Source organism: Carcharodon carcharias, chromosome 13, assembly GCF_017639515.1.
Source record: "Carcharodon carcharias isolate sCarCar2 chromosome 13, sCarCar2.pri, whole genome shotgun sequence".
NCBI lineage: Eukaryota > Metazoa > Chordata > Chondrichthyes > Lamniformes > Lamnidae > Carcharodon > Carcharodon carcharias.
Genome location: NC_054479.1, coordinates 118332228 through 118356825, shown reverse-complemented (window position 1 = coordinate 118356825; position 24598 = coordinate 118332228). Strand labels below are relative to the sequence as shown.

Below are 24598 nucleotides of genomic sequence, written 5' to 3'. Positions count from 1 at the left end.
TATAAAATTCTGAAGGTGCTTGATAGGGTAGACGCTGAGAGATTGTTTCTGCTGGTGGGAAAATTTAAAACACGGGGGCACAGCCTCAGGATAAAGGAGCAATAATTTAGGATTGGGATGAGGAGAAATTAATTCATTCAAAAGGTTGTGAATCTTTGGAATTCTCTACCCCAAAGGTTGTGGGTGCTCCATCCCTGAATACATTTAAGGCTGGAATAGACAGATTTTTGGGGTCTCAGGGAATTGAGGGATATGGGGACCGGGTGGGAAAGTGGAGTTGAAGCCCAAGATCGGCCATGATCATGTTGAATGGCGGAGCAGGCCGATGGGCCACATAATCTACTCCTGCTCCTATTTATTGTGTTCTTATTACAAAATGTAGTATTAAATGCACGAATGCTTTGCTGCAAAAGTCTGTTTGTGTATGTGCACTACACAAAAATCGCAGTATGAATACATTAACGTAAAAGCCTTTTAAATAACTTGACTGAATCACAGTACAACAGTGCATACATTTTATCCCAAAACTTGCAGAAATATCTTGATTCAAAATGCGCACACCAATACAATGAGCCAATTAATATCTAGGGACTTTAAGTAACTTAAAGGAAAGAAAGAAGTAACCTATAAACGTTGTAATATCATTGGAGTACAAGTTTTAGCAAAACATATAAAATTAAAGCATGTCGTAAATGCAAAAATGCATTGTGCTGCTTCGTGCAAACTATATACACAGCAACATACGTAACTAATTTGTATTGCAATAACCTCTTGTGTACTGCTAGAGTAAACTATCCTGTGAACAGTAATTTCACAAAACCAAGTGAAAACAAGAACATAAAACCAATCCATTGCAATGTAATTAATGTATATGTTTAACAGAACACTAACATACACTAACATTGCAGTACAGCAACTTCTAAAAGCTGTATTTGTTATGAAGAAAAACAAATAAAGCTGAGACCTGTATGTGTCAACTGTGGTTCAGTTGGTAGCACTCTTAACTCTGAATCAGCAGGTTGTGGGTTCAAGTCCCTGCTCCAGTACTTGAGCACAAAAAATCAAAAACTGATACTCCTGTGCAATACTGAGGGAATGCTACAATGTCAGAGGTGATGTCATTCACATAAAACGTTAAAATATGTCAACAGTGACTAACCTGCAGAAGCATTTAATTGGCTGTAAAGCATTTTGGGATGTCATGAAAGGTGCTACATAAATGCAAGTCTTTTTCTCATAAATCCATATTGAGGTGTCTCGTGGTGTCAGCTTTCAAAATGATGACTTTAAAATTCGTTCCTGGGATGAGAGAGTCACTGGCAACATCAGGATTTGTTGCCCATCTCTAATACTCTGTGAGATGATGGTGGTGAGCCATCTTCTTGAACTGCTGTAGCCCATCTGGTCTAGATACACCCACACTGTTGAGGAGTGAGTTCCAGGATTTTGATCTACTGACATTGAAGGAATGGTCATACAGTTCCAATTCAGGAAGGCCTGTGACTTGGAGGGGAACTTGCAGATATTGGTGTTCACATGCATCTGCTGCCCTTTTAGATGGTAGAGGTTATCAGCTTGGCAGGTGCTGTCGAAGGAGGCTTGGCAAATTGCTGCAATGTATCTTGTGGATGGCACTTATTGTTGCTGCTACATCAATAGTGAAGGGAATGAAGGTTAAGACATGTTTAAAGTTTAAAATTTGAGTAATTCTGATGGAAGGGAAGTTAGCATTGTTTGTTGTCGGACAAGATAAGCCCTGGTGAATGTCTACATGCAATGTACCTATGTCATGGCATACACAGGCACACTTGATGTAGGTGTGATGCAATGAGTTTTCTTTGGTTTGGAACTTTGGGAAAACTTGCTATAAAAGCAACAAGTAGCTGTTGTAAAATGAGAAAATTTGTAATGCTTGTATTAATTATAATTCTATTATGTGATGTAATATTGTGTAAATATGATTCAATTAGTAGTTTGTACAAGTTTTTGAAGCATTGCATTTTTTCTGGCATTCTTAATAGTTTACCTCTTCATTCTGAATTGTGATCCATTTTTATTACTAATCTTCCGTTTAACAAATTGTTTTAATTAATGTTACTGTTTTCTTCTTGCCATATGCATTTTCACTTTTCACCTGCTTGAATCTTCATGCTAGGCCTTTCCTTCTATTTTTAACTTGTAAATAAGTCCCACCAGCCTTTAATAGAAAGTGCTGTATCAATAAATAAGGATGATTGATCCATTTTTCAGCTAATAATTTATAAATATTTTTAATATGTCTTTTGGTTTCTGCACATATTATTTATTGAACATATTTTAAATATCCAAACATTTTTTCCTTGCATGTAAAAACACTTTAAAAATAATTTTTGTACATGTATATTTAAAATACTAATTCAATTATTAATCTCTCCCAACAGAGACGAGGTCCACAGCGATCAGTAGATGTAATTGTTTCATCTGCATTCCTGTTGACTCTATCTGTAGTATTTATTTGCTGTGCACAGGTAAGCGTGTATTTGACTACTTAATATTTTTATTTTAGGGTTTTCAGTAACATTTCACTAACTAAAACATTTTAATTGTCCAATTACTGCCTTTTTTTTCCTATAAGCTATCTAAAGAGGAAAGCATATTTCCAGAGGAAGATTGCTCACTATACTCAGCAAGTTGAACAGCCAGCTTATTAAATACTTGTGCTGAATTTTAGTGTAGGGAAGTGGGATTCTTAGTAGGATCATAGAATGGTTACAACACAGAAGGAGGCTATTCAGCCCATGGAGTCTGTGCATGTCCACTGCAAGAGCAATCCCAATCCCCTGACCTTTCTCTGTACCCCGAATTGTTTTTTATCTTCAGGTGCTTATCCAATTTCTTTTTGAAAGCCACAGTTGAATCTTCCTCCACCACGCTCTCAGGCAGGGCATTCCAGATCCTAAGCACAAGTTGCCTTTGGTTCTTTTGCCAATCATCTTAAATCTGTGTCCTCTGGCTCTAGATTCCTCAAAAGGGGTCAGTTTCTCTCTATTTACTCTGTCTAGACCTCTCATGATCTTGAACACCTCTATCCAATATCCTCTCAACCTCCCCTTCTGTAAGGAGAACCACCCCTGTTACAACTGCAGCCAATGTTCTTTGCTGAGCAAGCCAAATCCCAGAGGGAAACTTGTCTTACTGATGATAACTCTTTTTTTGTACTATGAAAACGAGAGAACTAGTAATCCCAGAAGAATAGAATCCCAGTAACACTTCTAGGATTTTAAAATTAAAAGATTTATTAACGAGAAGAAAAAAAAACTTAAACACACCAGATTAAAATTGCAGTTAAAACAGTCTTATGAAACATTCCTCTAAAAATCCCATTTGGCCAGAACACACAAGTAAACAACTTGGCAAATCTCCCTTATAGATTTTAACCATAAAAATCCAGTAATATTACCCAAGGCAAAACTGCTCTCACTTTAGTAAAAGGTATACCACATGACTTTTCACTCCTTTGCAGTATGCTGTGGAAATCCCAGAAAAAAAGGTTCAGAAATAGCCTACTTTCTGAAAACAAAGACTTCTAAGGATTGAAACTGGATGGCTGCTCCACATTAACAACTATTCTCAGCACGGAGCTGGTCTCAGGACATCCCCCTCACACAGCCAACACAACCTGACTAAACATCTTTCCTTAAGTATCCTTTTCCCCTTTGATCTTAAGCTCCATTATTCTAAGCATCTCTTTTGACTCCATTTTTTCAAAATCTAAATATCTTTCATGTTTTCCTATTTCTCCACTTTCAGGTAAAATAAAATTTAATAACCTTCCCTTGTTTACTTATGAAACTTTTGTAAGTTGTAAAAGTCCCTTACAACTTCTAAACTCCTTTTGAAATTTAACAGCTGAAAAGTCAAGTCCCTAATTATCTTACAGTGCAGATTTCAAACCCAACCCATTTACTCATACATACAACTTCACCATAGCGTATCAGTATAAATGCGTGCATTTCGCACCTTCCCCTCTCATCTCTCTGCTCCCACAGGCAAGCTGTCTTTACTAACCTTCCCCCAGTTTAATTATACACACACAAACACACACACACCCTTCTTTATAGAACACCACCATATTCCCAAAAGTATAAAAAAAATCCATCTTCACACTCTAGATTTTCAAATCCATCATCATAGCTGAAGTCCTTCATCCTTGGAACCATTCTTATAAATCGTTTCTGCACCCTCTCTGAAACCTTCAAGCCTTCACATCCTTCCTAAAATGTGGTGCCAGAATTGGGCACAATATTCCAGTTAAGGCCGTACCAGCATTTTCTTAAGCTGCATCATAACTACCTTGCTTTTGTTTTCTATGCCTCAATTTATAAAACCCAGGTTCCTGTATGCCTTTTTAACTACTTTCTCAACCTGCCCTGCCACCTTCAATGATTTGTGCATATACATCCTTAGGTCTGTCTGTTTCTGCATCCTTTTAGAATTATATCCTTTAATTTATATTGCTTGCTCTTTATACCAAAATCTATCACATTCAAATTTCTCTGCATTAAATTCCCACATGGCCTCCATCCCAATAGCCTGTCTAGGTCCTCTTGAAGTTAATCACTATCCTCCTCACAGTTCACAATACTTTTCAAGTTTTGTGTCAACTGCAAATTTTGAAATTGTGCCCAATGCGCCCAACTATAAGTTATTAATATATATATATTTTTTATTCATTACGGGATGTTGGCTTCGCTGATTGAGCCAGCATTTATTGCCCTTCCCTGGTTACCCTTGAGAAGGTAGCGATGAACTGCCTTCTTAAACTACCCAGTGGGGGTAGGTACACCCACAGTGCTGTTACGAAGGGAGTTCCAGGGTTTTGACCCAGAGGCAGTGAAGGAACGGCGATATATTTCCAAGTCAGGATGGTGAGTGACTTTGAAGGGAACTTCGAGGTGGTGGTGTTCTTATCTATCTGTTGCCAGAAAAGCAGCAGTCACAGAATCATAGAATCACAGAATCAGAATCACAGAATATCACAGTGCAGAAGAGGCCCTTCGGCCCATCGAGTCTGCACTGACATGTGAGAAACACCTGACTTACCTACCTAATCCCATTTACCAGCACTTGGCCCATAGACTTGAATGTTAAGACGTGCCAAGTGCTCATCCAGATACTTTTTAAAGGATCTGAGGCAAACCGTCTCCACCACCTTCCCAGACCGTGCATTCTGGACCGTCACCACCTTCTGGGTAAAAAAGTTTTTCCTCACATCCCCCCTAAACCTCCTGCCCCTCACCTTGAACTTGTGTCCCTTCGTGACTGACCCTTCAACTAAGGGGAACAACTGCTCCCTATCTACCCTGTCCATGCCTCTCATAATCTTGTACACCTCGGTCAGGTTGCCCTTCAGTCTTCTCTGCTCCAACGAAAACAACCCAAGTCTATCCAACCTCTCTTCATAATTTAAATGTTTCATCCCAGGCAACATCCTGGTGAATCTCCTCTGCATTCCCTCCAGTGCAATCACATCCTTCCTATAATGTGGCGACCAGAACTGCTCACAGTACTCCAACTGTGGCCTCACCAAGGTTCTATACAATTCCAACATGACCTCCCTACTTTTGTAATCTGTGCCTTGATTGATAATGGCAAGTGTCCCATATGCCTTTTTCACCACCCCACTAACATGCTCCCCCACCCCCCTGCCCCGCCTTCAGAGATCACACGCCAAGATCCCTTTGTTCCTCAGAACTTCCTAGTGTCATGCCGTTCATTGAATACTTCCATATCAAATTGCTCCTTCCAAAGTGTATCACCTCATACTTTTCAGGGTTAAATTTCATCTGCCACTTATCTGCCCATTTGACCATCCCGTCTATATCTTCCTGTAGCCCAAGACACTCAACATCACTGTTAACCACCCGTCCAATCTTTGTGTCATCCGCAAACTTACTAATCCTACCCCCCACATAGTCATCTATGTTGTTTGTATAAATGATGAATAATAGGGGACCCAGCACAGTTCCCTGTGGTATGCCACTGGACACTGGCTTCCAGTCACTAAAGCATCCTTCTGTCATTACCTTCTGTCTCCTACAACTAAGCCAATTTTGAATCCACCTTATCAAATTACCCTGTATCCCATGTGCATTTGCCTTCTTTATAGGTCTCCCATGTGGGACATTGTCAAAGGCTTTGCTGAAATCCATATAAACTACATCAACTGCACTGCCCTCATCTACACACCTGGTCACCTCCTCAAAAAATTCAATCAAATTTGTTAGGCATGACCTCCCTCTGACAAAGCCATGCTGACTATCCCTGATCAAACCTCGTCTTTCCAAGTGGAGATAGATTCTGTCCTTCAGAATTTTCTCCAATCGTTTCCCTACCACTAGTCCTAGTACTGATCCTTGGGGAACACAACTGCATACCTCCTTCCAGTCTGTAAAACAACCAATTACCACCACATTCTCAGCCAATTTCGTATTGATGATATCCATGGTCCCTATTATTCCATGTGCCTCAACTTTGCTGACCAGTCTATTATGTAACACTTTTTCAAATGTTTTTTTGGAAGTCCATATGCACAACATCAGCTGCATTACCCTCATCAACCCTCTCCATTACCTCAACAAAGAACTCCACAATTCTAACCACTTCTTCTTTAACTTGATATGTGATCATTTCATCCTTAATTAGAGGCAATAAAATTTTCCCTACCACAGATGTTAAGGTAACTAGCCTATAATGATCTGAATTAGTTTTGCCTCCAGTGCACACCTGTACTCAATAGAACCATGCAATATAATTTTTAGGACCTCACCAATTTCCTCAAGGATGTGTCCTATTGGATCCTGGCACTTTATCTTCCTTTAGCATATAATGCACCAACATTTTCTTTTTTTATTTAATCATGGGATGTGGGCATCTCTGGCTAGGCCAGCATTTATTTCCCATCCCTAATTGCCCTTGAGAAAGTGGTGCTGAGCTGCCTTCTCGAACCACTGCAGCCCATAGTGCTGTTAGGAAGGGAGTTCCAGGATTTTGAACTATCGACAGTGGAGGAACTGTGACATAGTTCCAAGTCAGAATGTTGAGTGGCTTGGAGGGGAACTTCCAGGTCGGGGTATTATCATGTATCAACTGCTCTTGTCCTTCTAGATGGTAGTGGTCCTGGGTTGAAAGGTGCTGCCTAAAGAGACTTGCTGAGTTCCTGCAGTGCATCTTGCAAGTGGTACACTGCTGCCACTATGCATCAGTGGTGGAGGGAGTGAATATTTGTGAATGGGGTGCCAATCATGCAGGCTGTTTTGTCCTGAATGGTGGCTAGCTTCTTGAGTGCTGTTGGAGCTGCACTCATCCACGCAAGTGGAGGGTATTCCATCATACTCCTGAAGCACCTTGTAGATGGCGGACAGGCTTTGGGGAGTCAGGAGGCGAGTTACTTGCCACAGGACTCCTAATCTCTGACTTGCTCTTGTGGCCACAGTATTTATATGGCTAGTCCAGTTCAGTTTCTGGTCAATGGTAACCCACAGGATGTTGTTAGTGGGGACATTGAATGTCAAGGGGCGATGGTTAGATTCTCTCTTGTTGGAGATAGTCACTACCTGGCACTTGTGCGAATCGTACTTGCTACTTGTCAGCACAAGCCTGGACATTGTCCAGGTCTTGCTGTATTTGAACATGGACTACATCATAACATTGCTTGTCTTGCTCTAAATCATTTCAAGATTCATCTCCTTTTTGACATCTTCTTTAGCAAAGACTGGTGCAATCTCTGTAATTTTTTCCAACAACATCAACAAATTGACTGTCCTCTCCGGCGTCCTACTTTTAGCCTAATACTTACTTTACTGTGTTACAATCAGGTGAGATGGAGTAGAATGTCTCCCCTCTTTTTCCACTCCTTGTTTTACTGTAAGTGCTTTTTTAAAAAGGATATGCTTGCCAATTCAGTAAGTATTTAATTGTTTTCGTGCTGTGACTGTAAAAGACACACACAGGCAAGAGGTTTCCCTCTTAGCCTTTCTTGTTCTTAACTTACTTCTTTGTTTTCTAATACTCTGCTTCTTTTATTCACTTTTATTTATATAGTTCTTATAGGCTGGTTTCTAACATTTTTATTTTACATTGCATCCTAAACCTTCTGGTGTTTTACTTTTTTAATGGAATATACTTAATCTGTACGCCTCTGTTGCTGCGTAATACTGTTTGCCAACATTTCCTTCTACTTCACCTCAATTCATGTAGATCACCTCTCATCTTTGTAAAATTTGTCCTAATCTAATCTGGTGATTGGGTTTTTGAACTGGCTTTTTCCCTTTCTAGATTTTTAAAATTTTGAAATCATATTGCAATCATACTTCTCAAGGTGCTTGCTAACATTTGGATTCATTATTCAGAACCAGATCTAGCAATGCCTGCAACATTGTAGACCGACTAACATAATGTGATTCACGTTAATTCTTAATGGGGAGCATTCCATAATGGGGAAAAACAAAGAACTATTTATCATATAAGTCTTCACTGCTTTCTCACATGTTCAGCTGTGAGTAAAGGTAAACTGCAGAAGGGCATGTGAAGGCTATTGTGGTATCTTCTATACAAAGGTGGCACATTAGGTCTAAATGTGGCTGCAGTTGAACTCAGACCAATAGCTTAAGAGTGAGATGTAGCTGATAGGACCAGAGCTTACTATAAACTGCAACTCACATTCTTGTTACCAACAGGGATTAATATAGAATATGCATAGTACATGTATTCTCAGAGACATGCTTTCTCAGCTGTCGTTTTTAAATAGGAAAGAAATTCAAAAAATTCAATTAAGTGTCTAGGAGTTCCAATGGATCACCTGAACAATTTTTAAATCTAACTTTGCACTGGATGGACCTGCTGCTGAGTTATTAAGTCCAACAAAACCAATGCTCTTGATTTAATCTGTTTTTTCTTTTTTGTAGCTGCTTCATATCCATGAGACATTCCTTGATTTTCACTATAACTGGGAGCTAGTGATCTGGTGTATCTCATTAACATTGTATCTACTGAGATTTGTCATGCTAGGATCTGAGACAAATAACAAGTACAGCAATACCTCGATCTTACTGACAGAGCAGGTAACAAACTAAATGTTCTTCTGTTGCTTAGAAAATGTGAAAACATCAATCTCTCTTCATTGTTCCTGTCTGCTACATTGCTCCTGGTTTAACATTTGTACATGTTATATACTGGGTAATCTAGTTTTATTGGCATGCTGATAAGGCTGGATAATGACAGATCTCCCAGTTTCAGTGTAAAGAGCCATCAATCTGTATTTAATCAAAGAATTTGCGATCCTACAAGCATTAAGAAGCTTTTGGGCTGATGTAAAAAGTATTGTGTAAAAGTGTTTATGAAAAACAAGAAAGGCCAAAGATGAAGAAGTGTCTTTTACATACGAGCATATGAAATAGGAGCAGAAGAAGGCTATTCTGCCCCTCCAGCCTGCTCCGCCATTCAATAAGATCATAGTTAATCTGTGTTTCGAATTCCAGATTTCTATCTACCGCCAATAACTTTAGATTCTTGTTAGGCAAAGAATCAGTCTACCTCCGTCTTAAAAGTTATCAATGACCCCCGCTTCCACTGCCTTCTGAAGCAGAGCATTCCAAAGTCGCTCAACCCTCAGAGAAAAAATTTCTCCTCATCTCTGTCCTAAAAGGGTGACCCCTAGTTCTGGACTCACCCACAAGAGCTTGTTTCTATGTCCACTTTGTCAAGACCATTCAGGATCTTATATACTTCAATTAAGTCACCCCTCTCTTCTAAATTCCAGTGGAAACAAGCCCTGCCTGTCCAACCTATCCTCACTTATTCCAGGTGTCAATCTAGTAAACCTCATCTGAACCGCTTCCAACCCATTCACATCCTCCCTTATCTAAGGTGAACAAAACTGTACACAGTATTCAAGATATGGTCTCACCAATGCCCTGTATAACTGAAGCACAACATCCTTACTTTTAAGTTCAATTCCTCTTGTAATAAAGGATAGCATTCCATTAGCTGGCTTGATTATATGCTGTACCTGCATGCTAACCTTTTGTGACTCATGCACTAGAACACCTAGATCTCTCTGCACCTTGGAATCCTGCCATCGTTTTCCATTTAAGTAACACTTCGCTTTTTTATTCTTCCTGCCAAAGTGAACAACTTCACATTTTCCCACATTATACTCACATCTGCCAGATTTTTTTTCCACTCACTCGATCTATCTATAGGCCAGTTAGCTAGATGTCTGTTGTGGAGAAGGTTTTTCTGCAACCTCCTTAAGTCTTCTTCAAAACATATTTTTCTTCCTATGTTTATGTCGTCTGCAAATTTAGCTACCATGCCTTCATTCCCCTCTTCTAAATTATTGATGTAAATTGTAAAAGGTTGGGGCCCCAGCACAGACCCCTGCGGGACTCTAATCATCACATGCTTCTTTTTTCTGCTAGCCAGCCAATCTTCTATCCATGCTAATATGTTGCCCTCTACATCATGAGCTTTTACTTTCCACAATAACCTTTGATATGGCACCTTATAAAATGCCTTCTGGAAATCCAAGTACAGTACATCCACAGCACATGTTACTCATTCGCAGAACTCTAATACATTGTTTAAACAGCTATAGCCCCCCCTTAATGATTGATTCTAAAACCTTCTCCACAACAGACATCTAGCTAACTGGCCTATAGTTTTCTGCCTCTCCCCAACGTCCCGTTCCTCCCCCACCCACCCACCCTCCTCCTTGAATATAGGGGTTATAATTACTACTTTCTAGTCTGATGGAATCTTTCCAGAATTTAGCAAATTTTGAAAAATTAACACCCAACACGTCTACTACCTCATTAACCATCTCTTTTAAGACCCGAGGATGAAGTCCATTTGGACCCGGAGACTTGTCTGTTGTGGGGAAGGTGCTAGAATTAATCATTTAAAGGGGTTATAGCTGTTTAACCAATGTATTAGAGTTCTTTGAAGGGGGTAATGTGCTGTGGATAAAGGGGAACCTGTAGACACACTGTACTTGGATTTCCAGAAGGCATTTGATAAGGTGCCACATCAAAGGTTATTGCGGAAAATAAAAGCTCATGGTGTAAGGGGTGACCATATTAGCATGGATAGACGATTAGCTAGCCATCAGAAAAAAGAAGCATGTGACGAGTGGAGTCCTGCATGGGTTCTGTGTTTGGGGCCTTAACCTTTTACAATTTACACCAATGACTTAGATGAGGGGAACAAAGGCATGGTAGTTAAATTTCACTCGCAGCTCCATCAGTTTGCTCAGTACTGCTTCCCTAGTTATTGTAATTTCACCAAGTTCCCTTCTCCCTTCCACCACCTGATTTACATCTATTACTGGAATGTTTTTTGTATCCTCTATAGTGAAGACGGAAGCAAATTATTTGTTCATTTCACCCGCCATTTCCTAATAATCTACTATGAACTCCTCATTCTCACCCTCTAGAGGACCAACACTCACTTTACTTACTCTTTTCCTTTTTTAAATACCTGTAGAAACGTTTGCTAACTGTTTTTGCATTTCTAGCTAGCTTCCTCTCATATGCTTAATTTCTTTCTCCTGATTAACCTTTTAGTCATTCCCTGCCGTTCTTAATATTCTGTGCAATCGTCTGACCTGCCACTCAGCTTTGCGCAGTTTTATGCCTTTTCCTTAAGTTTGATGCTTTCTTCAACTTCTTTACTAAACCATGGATGGTGGGTCCTCCCTTTGGAATTTTTCTTTATAGTATTCTTATTCATTTAGCCCTTTGAACTTTGTCTCACTGTACTATCCCATTACATTTGAGTGTCTCTAATGTTTGCTGCAGTTTTTGATATTGGGTGCTTTTTCATTACGTACTTCTAGGCACCTTTGACTTTTTGATTTTGAGTTAAAACAAAAACTAAATTTGATTCACTATTAGTAATAATCAGATTAGAATTAATTGACTAGTTAATTGATTAGCTAGCCTTGTGATAAAGTTTTTGCTTGTGGTGGGTACTATTTCAGGTTGTCTGACAAAATAGTTTCCAGTGTGATGGGTGTTGGCATTAATTAAAGACTTTGGATTAAAGATGCTAATCTAAATTTCCTTTGGTGTTGCCAGTAGTAAAAACACAGTAATACCTTGTACTGGTTTCCCCTAAGCAAATCATTTTGAAATATATACTTCAGTCTTCTGTTTTAATACTATACATTGACAAACAACATGGGAAACAAACTTCCTTTAAAGTTAAGATGACCATTTACTACCAGTGCATGTCTCTGCTCTTTTACTAGATTAATTTATACTTGAAGATGGAAAAGAAACCTAACAAAAAAGAAGAACTGAATTTAGTGAACAATGTTTTGAAGCTTGCAACCAAGTTGCTGAAGGTAGACAGAAATAAGATTACAAGGCCTGCTTGACTCTGAAGCATGCTAGTTTTATTTTTACATTGTGAACTAAATATGGGTAATTTACTATGTGAAATGTTGGATAGATGTGATATATCCTGAAACTCCCTAACCAACAACATTTTGGGAGGACCTTCACCACACAGACTGAGGTGGCTCAAGTAGAAGGCTCACCATCACCCACTCTGGACAATTAAGGATAAGCAATAACACTGTGTTTGTTGTGAATGCCATGCATGCGCAGTTCTAGTGTTTAACTCCATTATGTCATTGTGAATGACAGAGTAGGCAACAGTCAGCGCCTGTATAGTGTATATGATCAAGACTGATTTTAATGAACCAACAATTTCTTGCATGCCTTGTTTACTTCAGCAATGTGCATTGTCATTTTTTTTGTAAAGTTCGCCTTCCATTTAGCCCAAACTCATTGCCCGAGGTCCGAGTCCAACCAAGGACCTGCCCTTGAAACCGCCTCCCTCCCTCACTTTGCGTGACAGGTGCTCCGGCTATTCCACTTCCTCAGGGCCCCAGAAACCTGCCTCTCTCACTGCATCTTAACTCAAAATCACTCAATTCAAGCTATCAGCAATTCACACTGTTGGCTCCAATTTACAGTCTGGCAATAGTACTGAAGACTTGTGCTCCAGAATTTGCCTCATCCCTAGCCAAGCTACAACACTGGCATTTACCCAGATATGTGGATATTTGCCCAGTTATGCCCTGTACACAAAAAGCAGGACAAATCCAACCTGGCCAATTGCTGCCCCATTAGTCTACTCTCCATCATCAGGAATAATTTTCTTATAATGTAAGGGGTCATCAACAGTGCTAACAAGCGGCACTTGCTTAGCAATAACGTGCTCACTGACGCCCAGTGTGGGTTCCGCTAGGCCACTCAGCTCCTGACCTCATTATAGCCTTGGTTCAAACATGGACAAAAGAACTGAACTCCCAAGGTGAGGTGAGAGTGACTGCCCTTGACCTCAAGGCTGCATTTGACCAAGTGTGGCATCAAGGAGCCCTAACAAAACTGGAGTCAATGGGAATCAGGGGAAAACTCTCTGCTGGTTGGAGTCATACCTAGCACAAAGGAAGATGGTTGTGGTTGTTGGAAGTCAGTCATCTCGGCTCCAGGACATCACTGTAGGAGTTCCTCAGAGTAGTGTCCCAACCATCTTCAGCTGCTTCTTCAATGTCCTTCCTTCCATCAAAAGGTCAGAAGTGGGGATGTTCGCTGATGATTACACAATGTTCAGCACCATTTGCGACTCCTCAGGTACTGAAGCAGTCCATGTCCAAATACAGCAAGATCTGGACAATATCCAGGCTTGGGCTGACAAGTGGCAAGTAACATTCGCGCCACACAAGTGTCAGGCAGTGACCATCTCCAACAAGACAGAATCCAACCTTCATCCCTTGATGTTCAATGGCATTACCATAATTGAATCCCCCACTATCAATATCCTTGGGGTTACCATTGACCAGAGGCTGAACTGGACTAGCCATATAAATACAGTGGCTACAAAAGCAGCTTAGAGGCTAGGAATTGTACAACGAATAACTCACCTCCTGAGTCACCAAAGCCTGTCCACCATCTACAAGGCACAAGTCAGGAGTGTGATGGAATACTCCCCACTTGCCTGGATGAGTGCAGCTCCCACACCACTCAAGGAGCTTGACACTGCCCAAGACAAAGCAGCCCACTTGATTAGCACCACATGCACAAACAGTCACACCCTTCACCACCAGCACACAGTAGCAGTAGTATGTACCATCTACAAGATGCACTGCAGGAATTCACCGAGGCTCTTTTGACAGCACCTTCCAAACCCACGACCACTACCATCTAGAAGGATAAGGGCAGCAGTTAGATGGGGACACCACCACCTGGAAGTTCCCCTCCAAGTCACTCACCATCCTGACTTGGAAATCTATCACCGTTCCTTCACTGTCGCTGAGTCAAAACCCTGGAACTCCCTTTCTAAGAGCCCTGTGGGTGTACCTGCACCACGTGGACTGCAGCAGCTCAAGAAGGCAGCTCACCACCACCATCTCAAGGGAAACTAGGGATGGGTAATAAATACCGGCCCAGCCTGCGAAGCCCACATCCCATGAATGAATATAAAAGAAAACGTTGCTTGATTCACATTATCCAAGCGTTCACATTTTAGCACAAAATGTGGTAGCTTTGGCAGGGTGGGTACAGCAAAGTGATGTCATTGGTTTTCTGCACCTGTGTGGACCACTGCACATGCACTGATGGATATCGGTGGCCATCTTGATTGGCAGGAGACACAGGGGAGCAATAAATGGAGGTCTTGCTAGCAATATCCACATTCTATGAATTAATTGTTTTAAATGAAGAAAACAGAAACTAAATTAAACTTGACTACTTATATATATTATTATGATGATACTATTATTGATTTTTATTTTCACCTTGACTATTAAGAATGAGTTTTGAGCCATATTTAAAGTTCAAATCAAATCAAAATGGACCAAATTCAGATTTGTTTTCAATGCTTTGAGAGACCATAAGTGATCTTAAACAAAAACAGAAATACCTGGAAAAACTCAGCAGGTCTGGCAGCATCGGTGGAGAAGAGCACAATTGACGTTTTGAGTCCTCATGACCCTTCAACAGAACTTAAGTTGGCTTTCATGAGTTTTGCTGCTGCTGGTAATGCTAAGAGTCTGCCTCCATACCTTCTCTCTGGTCTGGAAGGCTCCAAAACCCAGTGGCACCGTGTAAAATTTTACAGGACCCTGTTTCCCTAAAATCACTTCCTCATGCTGGAGCTCCTACCATGCACTAGAGACAAAACGTTTTCCCAGAAATCCACAAGTTAACCAAAATTATGCTAACGCACAGAAATCATGAAGACCGTGCAAAAACACCACCATAAAAAAGTTGCAGTTAATTTATGCACTGGATAAATGATAAGTTTCAGCCCTGGTGTTTGAGATTTGCTTTTGATTTATTAATTTTATACATGCTAATCAATCTCCTGTGGTGTTGCACACTATGGTTTAGACCAAGTGTAATCTTCAGTTGCAAGTGGGATTAGAAGTCATGGGATAATTGGACTTCAGCATGCTGATGTAATTCTGGCCTTATTTTAAAGGCTGTTTTTATTTTTATATAGTACTTTGACTTTACATTGTAATTTGTAGTTAAACAGCTGAACATTGTCATTTGGTAAGCAGAGAAGTAGAGCTCATTGAAGATTAGACGTTTTTCTGCAATACAAGCTGAAATACTTAGAGATATTGAGGTGTTGTAGCACCACCAACAACAGGATGGTGTAATTACAGCATTACAGCTTTATGTCTGCAGTTTCCATCATAAATATTAAATTGATAAATTAAAAAGTTGGCAGGAAAGTGTAGCCAAAACAATTTACAAATATTTGTAGTCAGGAAGTGCATATAAAAGAAAGATTTATAATATATATATATATATATATATAATAGACAGACAATGTCTACAGTGATAGTCAGTGTTTAGTGAGGTTTCTTAATGAATTACTCAGCCAATGCTTTAAATATTTTATGAAATTATTAGTGTGTTTCAAAACTATTTTTTGTAATGCTGAAAATGCATTTTATCTTTAGGAATTGGACACCCCTTTTAGATTATATGGATTGACAATGAATCCGCTGCTGTACAACATCACCCAGGTTGTGATCCTTTCAGCTGTGTCTGGCGTTATTAGTGATCTGCTGGGTTTTAATCTAAAGGTCAGTTTCCTCAAATCAAGACAGAGGAGCAGTGCAATCATCTTGTCTTTGATGAATATAATTTCAGTTAGTCATAATTTTTAGTGATATAAATCAGTATAAGCTCTAGGTTTAATTGTGAATTATTCAGAAAAGAATCATGTAATATTGACAATATGTATTTTGTAATCCGCCTATAATTTAAACATTTTAAATTTGATGTGGTATAGTTTGTTGAAATATAATGAATATAGAATTATAATGAGTGCAGAATAATATATGTATATCAACTTTGAGCCCTGATGTTCTGCTACTGCACCACTGTTACTTTGTCAGCAGTATGGCAATTTCCTCTGAAGAAGTTACGACAGGAAAAGTTCAATAAATTAAGGGCCATGGCATGAAATATATAGTTATTGTCACACAGTAGTGATTGATCTTCATTGACGGATTCCCAGGGCTGGTTCGTTGTCCACCTCTAGGTCAGACAATGGTGTGTTATGCTAAGAAATTATTCAATTAACTGGAAAGCCTTTGTGTGGTCAGGGTGAGACAAAAATTCTATTTCTTGCCATTGCTTTTGGAATGTAGGATAGTTTATCAAATGAGTTTCTGTAATGCCACTAATCATTTACAATTTTTTGTTGAATTAAATAGTTCATGTTCTCTTCAGGATTTGATTTCTGTCTAAATAATGAGAGACAGTTTTTTTTAATTCCTTCAAAATTGACATTGCGTTAATTTGAAGACTGCCTATAATTGTAGAGATTAATCTCATCCGTAAAGTGTTGAGTTGCCATGAGGTCTAGATAATCTTTCATTTGAGCTAAAAACCGCTAACTCAGTTTCAATGACTGCCAACTTCTATTTAAATAGCACGTATGTAAGGAAGCCTCATTTGGGTTCCAATCCGCTAGGTTCTGAGCCATTGCAGTTAGTGATATTTCCCTGTAGTTTGAATCAGTTCAATTACTGGACAATATATAGTGTATTAATAGATGGTGTGAGAGATGGGGTGTTTCATTTGAGCAAAAGCAATACTAAAGAAGTATTTTATTCAAGACTAATTAAAATCCAAATGCATTTCAGTTACTTTTGATATCAGAGATTTGTTGTTTTACTGTTTACTAGGATTGGAATAAGTAATTGTATACTTTCTACTAATGAATTATCTATGAAATAGCCAAAAGTTGATGAGTGAGAATTTACAAATGCATTATAAAATGATTATTGAAGAAAAGAAACTACATTCACAGTAAACATCTGCAGCATGCACAGTCTGTGTTACAAGATATTGCAGTAACTTATATCACGCACAATGTCTCCAATGTCAAGCACCACCAACAGATGAATTTCCATTGTATTAATTCAATTAAATATATGAATGTGGGGGCACAGAATTTCAGCTTGTGAGGTGGGTTTATTCACTGCTTTGGAGATGCTGCTAATAATTTTATCTATTACATTGCAGGAAGGAATTCAAACTCACTCAAAGAACTACATAGAAGCAGAAATTAAATAGTATAAATGGGTGATAAGATGTTGCTTAATATTAGTGGTATTGTTACAAATTTAACAAAATAACACATTAGGGAGGAGATATTATCATAAAGAACAGAGAGTGATAATTGGGCCACATAAGAAGGTAGCTATGATACAAAGCAAATTTAAAAACAAACTTATTCTTTATTTTTTCTTTTAAATTCTAGCTCTGGAAGATAAAATCCTAATATGCTGGATTGGGAATCATATCCACTTAGGACAATTTCTTAATGCAGGAATCTGCCTCTACAGCTGACATATCGAAGTGCTTACATCTACAACATTTGTGCAATTTATATTTTATTTTATCTGTTACGTGTTTCACTTTTTTGCACTTGTTTTTTTAGTTACCAACCTATTTTGATTTACAAGTATTATTCTGTGGTCAGTTTTTATTAAGGAAATGTATGTAGCAGGTCAAAGAAAATAAAGAACAAAGCCTTTTGATATATTCTATTTACAGCAATAAAGCTTTATGCCTGCCATTGTTAAAGGTGTTTTGATAGAAACAACTTTAAAACGAGTAAGAAATGTATTTATTCAAACAATGGACTGGCAACACAGCTCCTGACTCTGCATCTGCACTTTCTAATGTGACATTTTTTTTTAGTATGAAAGTGAAACCTAGCTATGAGATCACTACATACCTTTTTGTTTTTTTAATTTAGATGCTGTTATGTTTATTAATGACTGAAGTGCATTTTGATGGATGTAATAAGACTATTATTACAGCTTTAAGTACGTAATTGACCTGTTACCTAAAGCTAAACGCGGTACTTCTTTCATTGTATGCCTTTGAAAACATTAAAACTTTGTTTTCAGTGCTGTATGGAAATGACCCAAGTTATACTAGGTAGACAACGTAATTACAGCAATTTCACAGTGAACATTTTGCCTGGTAAACAATTCCACTCTGATAATGGTTGCTGCGTACAATTGGCATCAGAGTTTCTTACCAACTGGAGTATAACTGGCATTGCTTTTGAAGGAATAAATATATGACTAAGGTGCAAAGTTCTCCTGAATTTTGTCTGAAACTTATTATTTCCTATTTATTTGGATATTATTTTTCTTTTTTTCATTCTACTCTTATGGCAATAGGTTTAAATAGGAACTGGTTAATAATTCAAATTGAATATTAGCAATATTTTACATTTGATGCAGCTCAATGCATCTATTGAATCTGAACACAAAAACCCATACTTCTTCATTCAAAACTGACTTTTTGTGTAACTTATACTCATAAAGATAAATTTTGTGAAAAAATTGAGATTTACTGACCTAAGCATTGTGCAACTCATAAAATAAACACAAATACCACAGCATGATTCACAGCCCCACTTCCATTGGTCTTGACTGTGCTGTTATATGGAGTGGAGACCATGCATGCCTTTTGGGGACAGATACAATTAACCCTGGGTCACTTGCACACTATATGCAGTGGGTTGCTTGTGCACCATCTTTATTAGAGTTGGGTAGGTGCAGTGCTGAGACAACAGAGGGGAAGATTAGAAAAAAATGTCAATGTAACTATAAAATGAACATGCAGAAATGACTATTTATATAGGCAGTACAAGAAGCAGTATTCACACAGTTCTCAAACACTGATTTACATCCATCACTTCTCCTTTGTATGAAATGTGCCTTTATCATCCTACATCTGCACCACCCAAGTGCCAGGTAACTACCATCGCTTAATCCCCCTGGCGGTGTCATGATTGATCAGAAATTTAACTGGACTAGCCGCATAAATACTGTGGCTACAAAAGCAGGTCAGAAGCTGGGAACCCTGCAGCAAGTAACTCATCTGACTCCCCAAACCCTGCCCACCATGTACAAGGCCTGAGCCAGAACTGTAATGGAATATTCTCCACTTGTCTGGATGAGTGTAACTCCCAACAACACCCAAGAAGTTCTGCACCATCCAGGACAAAACTGTCAGCTTGATTGACACCCAAAGCCTTAAACATTCACTCCCTCCACAGTGTATAAGATGCGCTGCAGCAACTCACCAAGGCTCCTTTGACAGTACCTTCCAAATCGGCTACATCATCAGGAGGAGTTTCACTTTCACTTTTTTCAGGAGACTTTCACCTTCATCCCTTGAGTGGGCCAGCCACACTTCAGTTCTACCTCTCTGCAGGAGGGCAACTCTGAGCAGATGTGATGTGTTGTAGGGTCATGGCAATGATGTTGTCATCCTTCTTAATCGTTAGACGTGATGGTATTCAGAGTCTGCATAGCTATGGCCAAGGCCTGCATGCAGGCATTTGTTTGCCATGTTTAATGTTCCATAGAGGTGGCAAATCTATCCATGGAAGAAGTCACCCTCACATGCCTCGCAACATTAATCCATTCGTGCCTCAGTTAAGACTCCTCCATTTTCTTTCTAATTGTGACAACGTGCATGGAAGATCTGCCAGTATTTTGCAGATTTTATGCCACTCCTCCTGTCAATGATTATCAGTTTCATTGATAGTCTCCAAAGTTCAGCATTTGTCCAGCTCAGCAGAGCTTGGAGAGGCCTGCAGTCTCTGACATAGATCCTCCATTGCTGTTCCTGCCAACATTGTCTGCTCATGCTTGTGTGTGAAATATGAACCAGGCGAAAACCCAACTAAGTTCTTAACTGAAGTGCATGCATTGTTTTTGAAATACTTTCGTGGGATGTGGGCATCACTGCCAAGGCCAGCATTATGCATCCTAATTGCCCTTGAAATGAGTGGCTTGTGAGGTCATTTGAGAGGGCAGTTAAGAGTCAACCACATTGCTGTTGACCTGGAGTCACATGTAGGCCAGATTGGGTAAGGATGGCAGATTTCCTTCTCTAAAGGAAGGACAGTAATGAACCAGATGGGTTTTTAACAACAATCGATAATAGTTTCATAGCCACCATTACTGAAACTATGTTTCAATTCCAGATTTATTAATTGAATTTAAATTTCACCAGCTGTCATGAAACCATGCTTTCTGAGTATTAGCCTGGGCCCCTGCATTACCATTCCAGTGATATCATCACTGCACCATCTCCCCCTCTGTGCAGGTGCTTGGTAAACATGAACCCTGTGGCAGTGCACCCTTAGAAAGAATCACCACCTCTGAGGAACCTTTGGCCATGAGGTCCACTGATGAGTTCATAACAATGTAAAGCAGTAATGCTTTATTTTTAAAAATGACAATGAATTTACTGGCTGGAAACCACTCATTGAGTTTAAAACATCTAAAGCCACATAACCAATGACTTGAAATCACAGTCAAAGATGGTTTAACATTTGCATTATTGTACCTTCTACTTTCCAAAGTCGTTGCAATGGATACAAGCTGTCTGCAAAGCCTCACCAGGAACAATTGCCCTGAAGAGTATGTGGTGGGGTGGGGGTGGGGGTGGGGGAGCATCTCCCCCATTAGCAAAGCATCCAGACAATCACCTGGATACACAACTGAATGAAGACATGCTATTAGACATAATTACTTGGATAATGTGCCAGGATATAATCTAATCACATAAACCAAACAACTGAAATCTACTAACCATGATCATATTTGGGTCATTGGGCAGTTGGAGAGAAGGTCATGTGACAAGCAAGCTAACCGTTTGGGTGTTTAAGCACCTGGTTCCTCTGCAGACCAGTGCACAAGCAAATGAGATGCTGAAGAAGCAAATGGGTTCCAGCTTTATCTCTCTCTCTCTCTTGGTTTCTCAGGGAATTAAGGGATATGGGGAGTGGGGAGGAAAATGGAGGTGAAGGCCAAGATCAACGATGATCAGATTGAATGGAAGATCAGGCTCAATGGACCATGTGGTCTACTTCTGCTCCTATTTCTTATGCTCTTTCCATCCAACATTCACGCTTTGAACCTTGTGTGCTGATTTTGCCTAACCATGTGCCGCAGGCAGAGACCTTTTTAAAAAACACAAGCCAACAGATAAATCATCCACCTACATCTTTAAAACATCTCAATGCCAAACCCAGAAGGACCAAGTTCATCCAAAAGCCAGCCAAGTCACCAACCTTCAACAGCCTTATATCCTTTAACTTTACTGGAATTCAAATTGCCTAATCCATCTTCCCACCCTGTAATATGTGTGTGTGTGAGAAAACTGGAGCTTTTTAAACTATTTTTCTTAAGTACAATACTACCCTCTTTTAAAAAATCAAGGAAACATCTATATATTTTATAGTCACAGCATGTAAACAGTTGAGCACTCAATGAATTAGCAAGCATGTCCTTTTAAGAAAATCTGTTGTACTCAAACAAGGAGTAGGAAAATGGGGGAGCCATTCCACCTCTCCTCACCTGATCATAGCATAGAGTAAAAGTCCTAATAAAGAGAAAATACATGAAAACCAGCAAGGTAAGAATATTGCAACTTAGCATTATGAAGATAATCATATTTCACTAATTGCTGAAATTAAGTCAATATGATTGAGTGCTGTAGTACCTGTGGATCACTGATGTTTAGCTCTACTACCAGTAATTGCTGGTGTCTGCACCATTACTGACCAAACTGGCCAAGTCCTAAAAGACATAACTGCTGGACTGGGTCCATGGCAGGTGGTGAAGAAACCAACAAGAGGGAAAACATAATTGACCTCATCCTCATCAATCTGCCTGCTGCAGATGCATCTGTCCATGACGGTATTGGTAGGAGTAACCACCGCACAGTCCTTGTGGAGCCAAATTCCTATCTTCACATTGAGTATACCCTCCATCGTGTTGTCTGGCACTACCACCATGCTAAGTGTGATAGATTTCGAACAGACCTAGCAACTCAAGACTGAGCATCCATGAGGTGCTGTAGGACATCAGCAGCAGTAGAATTGTACTCAACCAAAAGCTGTAACCTCGTGACCAAGTATATCCCCCACCCTATCATTACCACCAAGGCAGGGGATCAAGCCTGTTTCACTGAAGAGTGCAGGTGAGCATGCCAAGAGCAGAACCAGTTATACCTAGAAATGAGGTGTCAACCTGGTGAAGCTACAACTCAAGGCTATTTGTGTGCCAAACAACATAAGCAGCATGCAATAGACAGAGCTGAGCGATCCCTCAGCCAACAGATCAGATATAAGCTCTGCAAGTCCTGCCACATCCAGTCATGAATGGTTGTAGAGGAGAAAGCTCTAAAATATCCTCATCCTCACTGATGGGGGAGCCCAGCACATCAGTGCCAAAGAAAAGGCTGAAGGATTTGCAACAATCAAGCCAGAAGTGCCAAGTGGATTATCCATCTCGGTCTTCTCCTGAGGTCACCAGCATCACAGATGCCAGTCTTCAGCCAATTCAATTGATTCACATGATATCAAGAAGTAGCTGAAGGCACTGGATACTGCAAAGGCTATGGGCCCTGACAATATTCCAGCAATAGTACTGAAGCCTGGTGCTCCAGAACTTGCCACACACCCTAGCCAAGCTGTTTCAGTACAGCTACAACACTGGCATCTACCCAACATTGTGGAAAAATGCCCAGGTATGTCCTGTACACAAAAAGCAGGACAAATCCAACCCAACTAATTACCACCCCATCAGTCTAATCTCAATCATCAGTAAAGCATCGACTGTGCTTTAGAGCGGCACTTGCTTAGAAATAGCCTGCTCATTGACTCTCAGTTTGGGTTCCACCAGGATCATGACTTTGGACCACTTTACAGCCTTGATTCAAACATGGACAAAAGAGCTGAACTCCAGAGGTGAGGTGAGCGTGACTGCGTTTCATATTAAGGCAGCATTTGACTAAGTGTGACATGGAGGAGTTCTAGCAAAACTGGAGTCAATGGGAATCAGGGAAAACTCTCCACTGGTTGGAATCTAACCAGCACAAAGGAAGATGGTTGTGATTGCTGGAGGTCAATCATCAGTTCTAGAACATCACTGCAGGAGTTTCTCAGGGTAGTGTCCTCAGCCCAACCATCTTAAGTTGCTTCATCAATGACCTTCCTTCCATGATAAGGTCAGAAGTGGGGATGTTCGCTGATGATTACACAGTGTTCATCACCATTCACGACTCCTCAGATACTGAAGCAGCCCACATCCAAATGTAGCAAGACCTGGACAATATCCAGGCTTGGGCTGACAAGTGGCAAGTAACATTTGCGCCACACAAGTGCCAGGCAATGACTATCTCCAACAAGAGAGCATTTATTACAAAAGTTTCCACGCTGCAGAAATTTACAGTGGCTTCCACCACTATTTGAAAATATTTTTTGGAATAAGCTGTTCCTGACTGCACGTGTGGCTGTAAGCTTTCTGTTGCAATATCACATTTTATAATGAGCTCTGACCATTGTCTTGAGGGGGTTGGAATCCAAATGTAAGGAAATTTTGCTTCAGTACAGAGCATTAGTCAGATCCCAAGTGCAGCACTGCAGTCAGTTTGAGGCACCGCACCTCAGAAAAGGTATATTGGCTTTGTATGGAGTGCAGCGCTGTTTCACCTAAATTAAATCTGAGGAGACTATGGGCGGAATTGTCCCAAATTTGCACTAAGTGCAGTAGCTGGTGGGAAAAAGAATGCATTTCCCGCTGGCTGCAATGGCTGCTTTTCGCACTGTATCACCCCAATCCTGCTTCATTAATCATGTATTCCCGGGAAACACACCATTTCGATGGCGGGTGAGCTCTCATTTTCCCACCATACCGTCACCTCGCTGCTTCATCACGCCGGATGCTATATTTAAAATGTAGCCACGCAAACACCTCTCAGTGCCTCCAGCCCAGGACTGCTGCACAGAAAGATATGGCCCTGAAAGGCAAGAAGACTGGTTTAGTGACACAGCCCTCGAGCACCTTTTGGATGCCGTGATGTCCTTTACCCCCACCCTGGCCACAGGATGGGCAGCAACATCACCGATCCAGTTTGGGAGGCGGTGGCAGTGATGGTCAGTGCCAATGCCCTGCAAAAGAGGACAGCCACCCAGTGCCTCAAGA

The 24598-nt window shown here is 40.1% G+C and overlaps 1 protein-coding gene across 5 annotated transcripts in view; it reads left to right on the top strand.

Moving 5' to 3' along the window:
- LOC121286359 (protein PHTF2-like) overlaps window positions 1-18685 on the top strand; it is a 125817-nt gene extending 107132 nt beyond the window's left edge. For all 5 annotated transcript variants that reach the window (XM_041203451.1, XM_041203452.1, XM_041203448.1 and 2 more), the window contains 5 exons: window positions 2421-2507; window positions 8946-9101; window positions 12290-12385; window positions 16022-16147; window positions 17836-18685. In XM_041203451.1, the coding sequence (XP_041059385.1) occupies window positions 2421-2507; window positions 8946-9101; window positions 12290-12385; window positions 16022-16147; window positions 17836-17856 (486 nt within the window). In that variant the 3' untranslated portion in view covers window positions 17857-18685. The remainder of the gene's footprint in view (window positions 1-2420; window positions 2508-8945; window positions 9102-12289; window positions 12386-16021; window positions 16148-17835) is intronic.
- Window positions 18686-24598: the final 5913 nt, after the last annotated feature.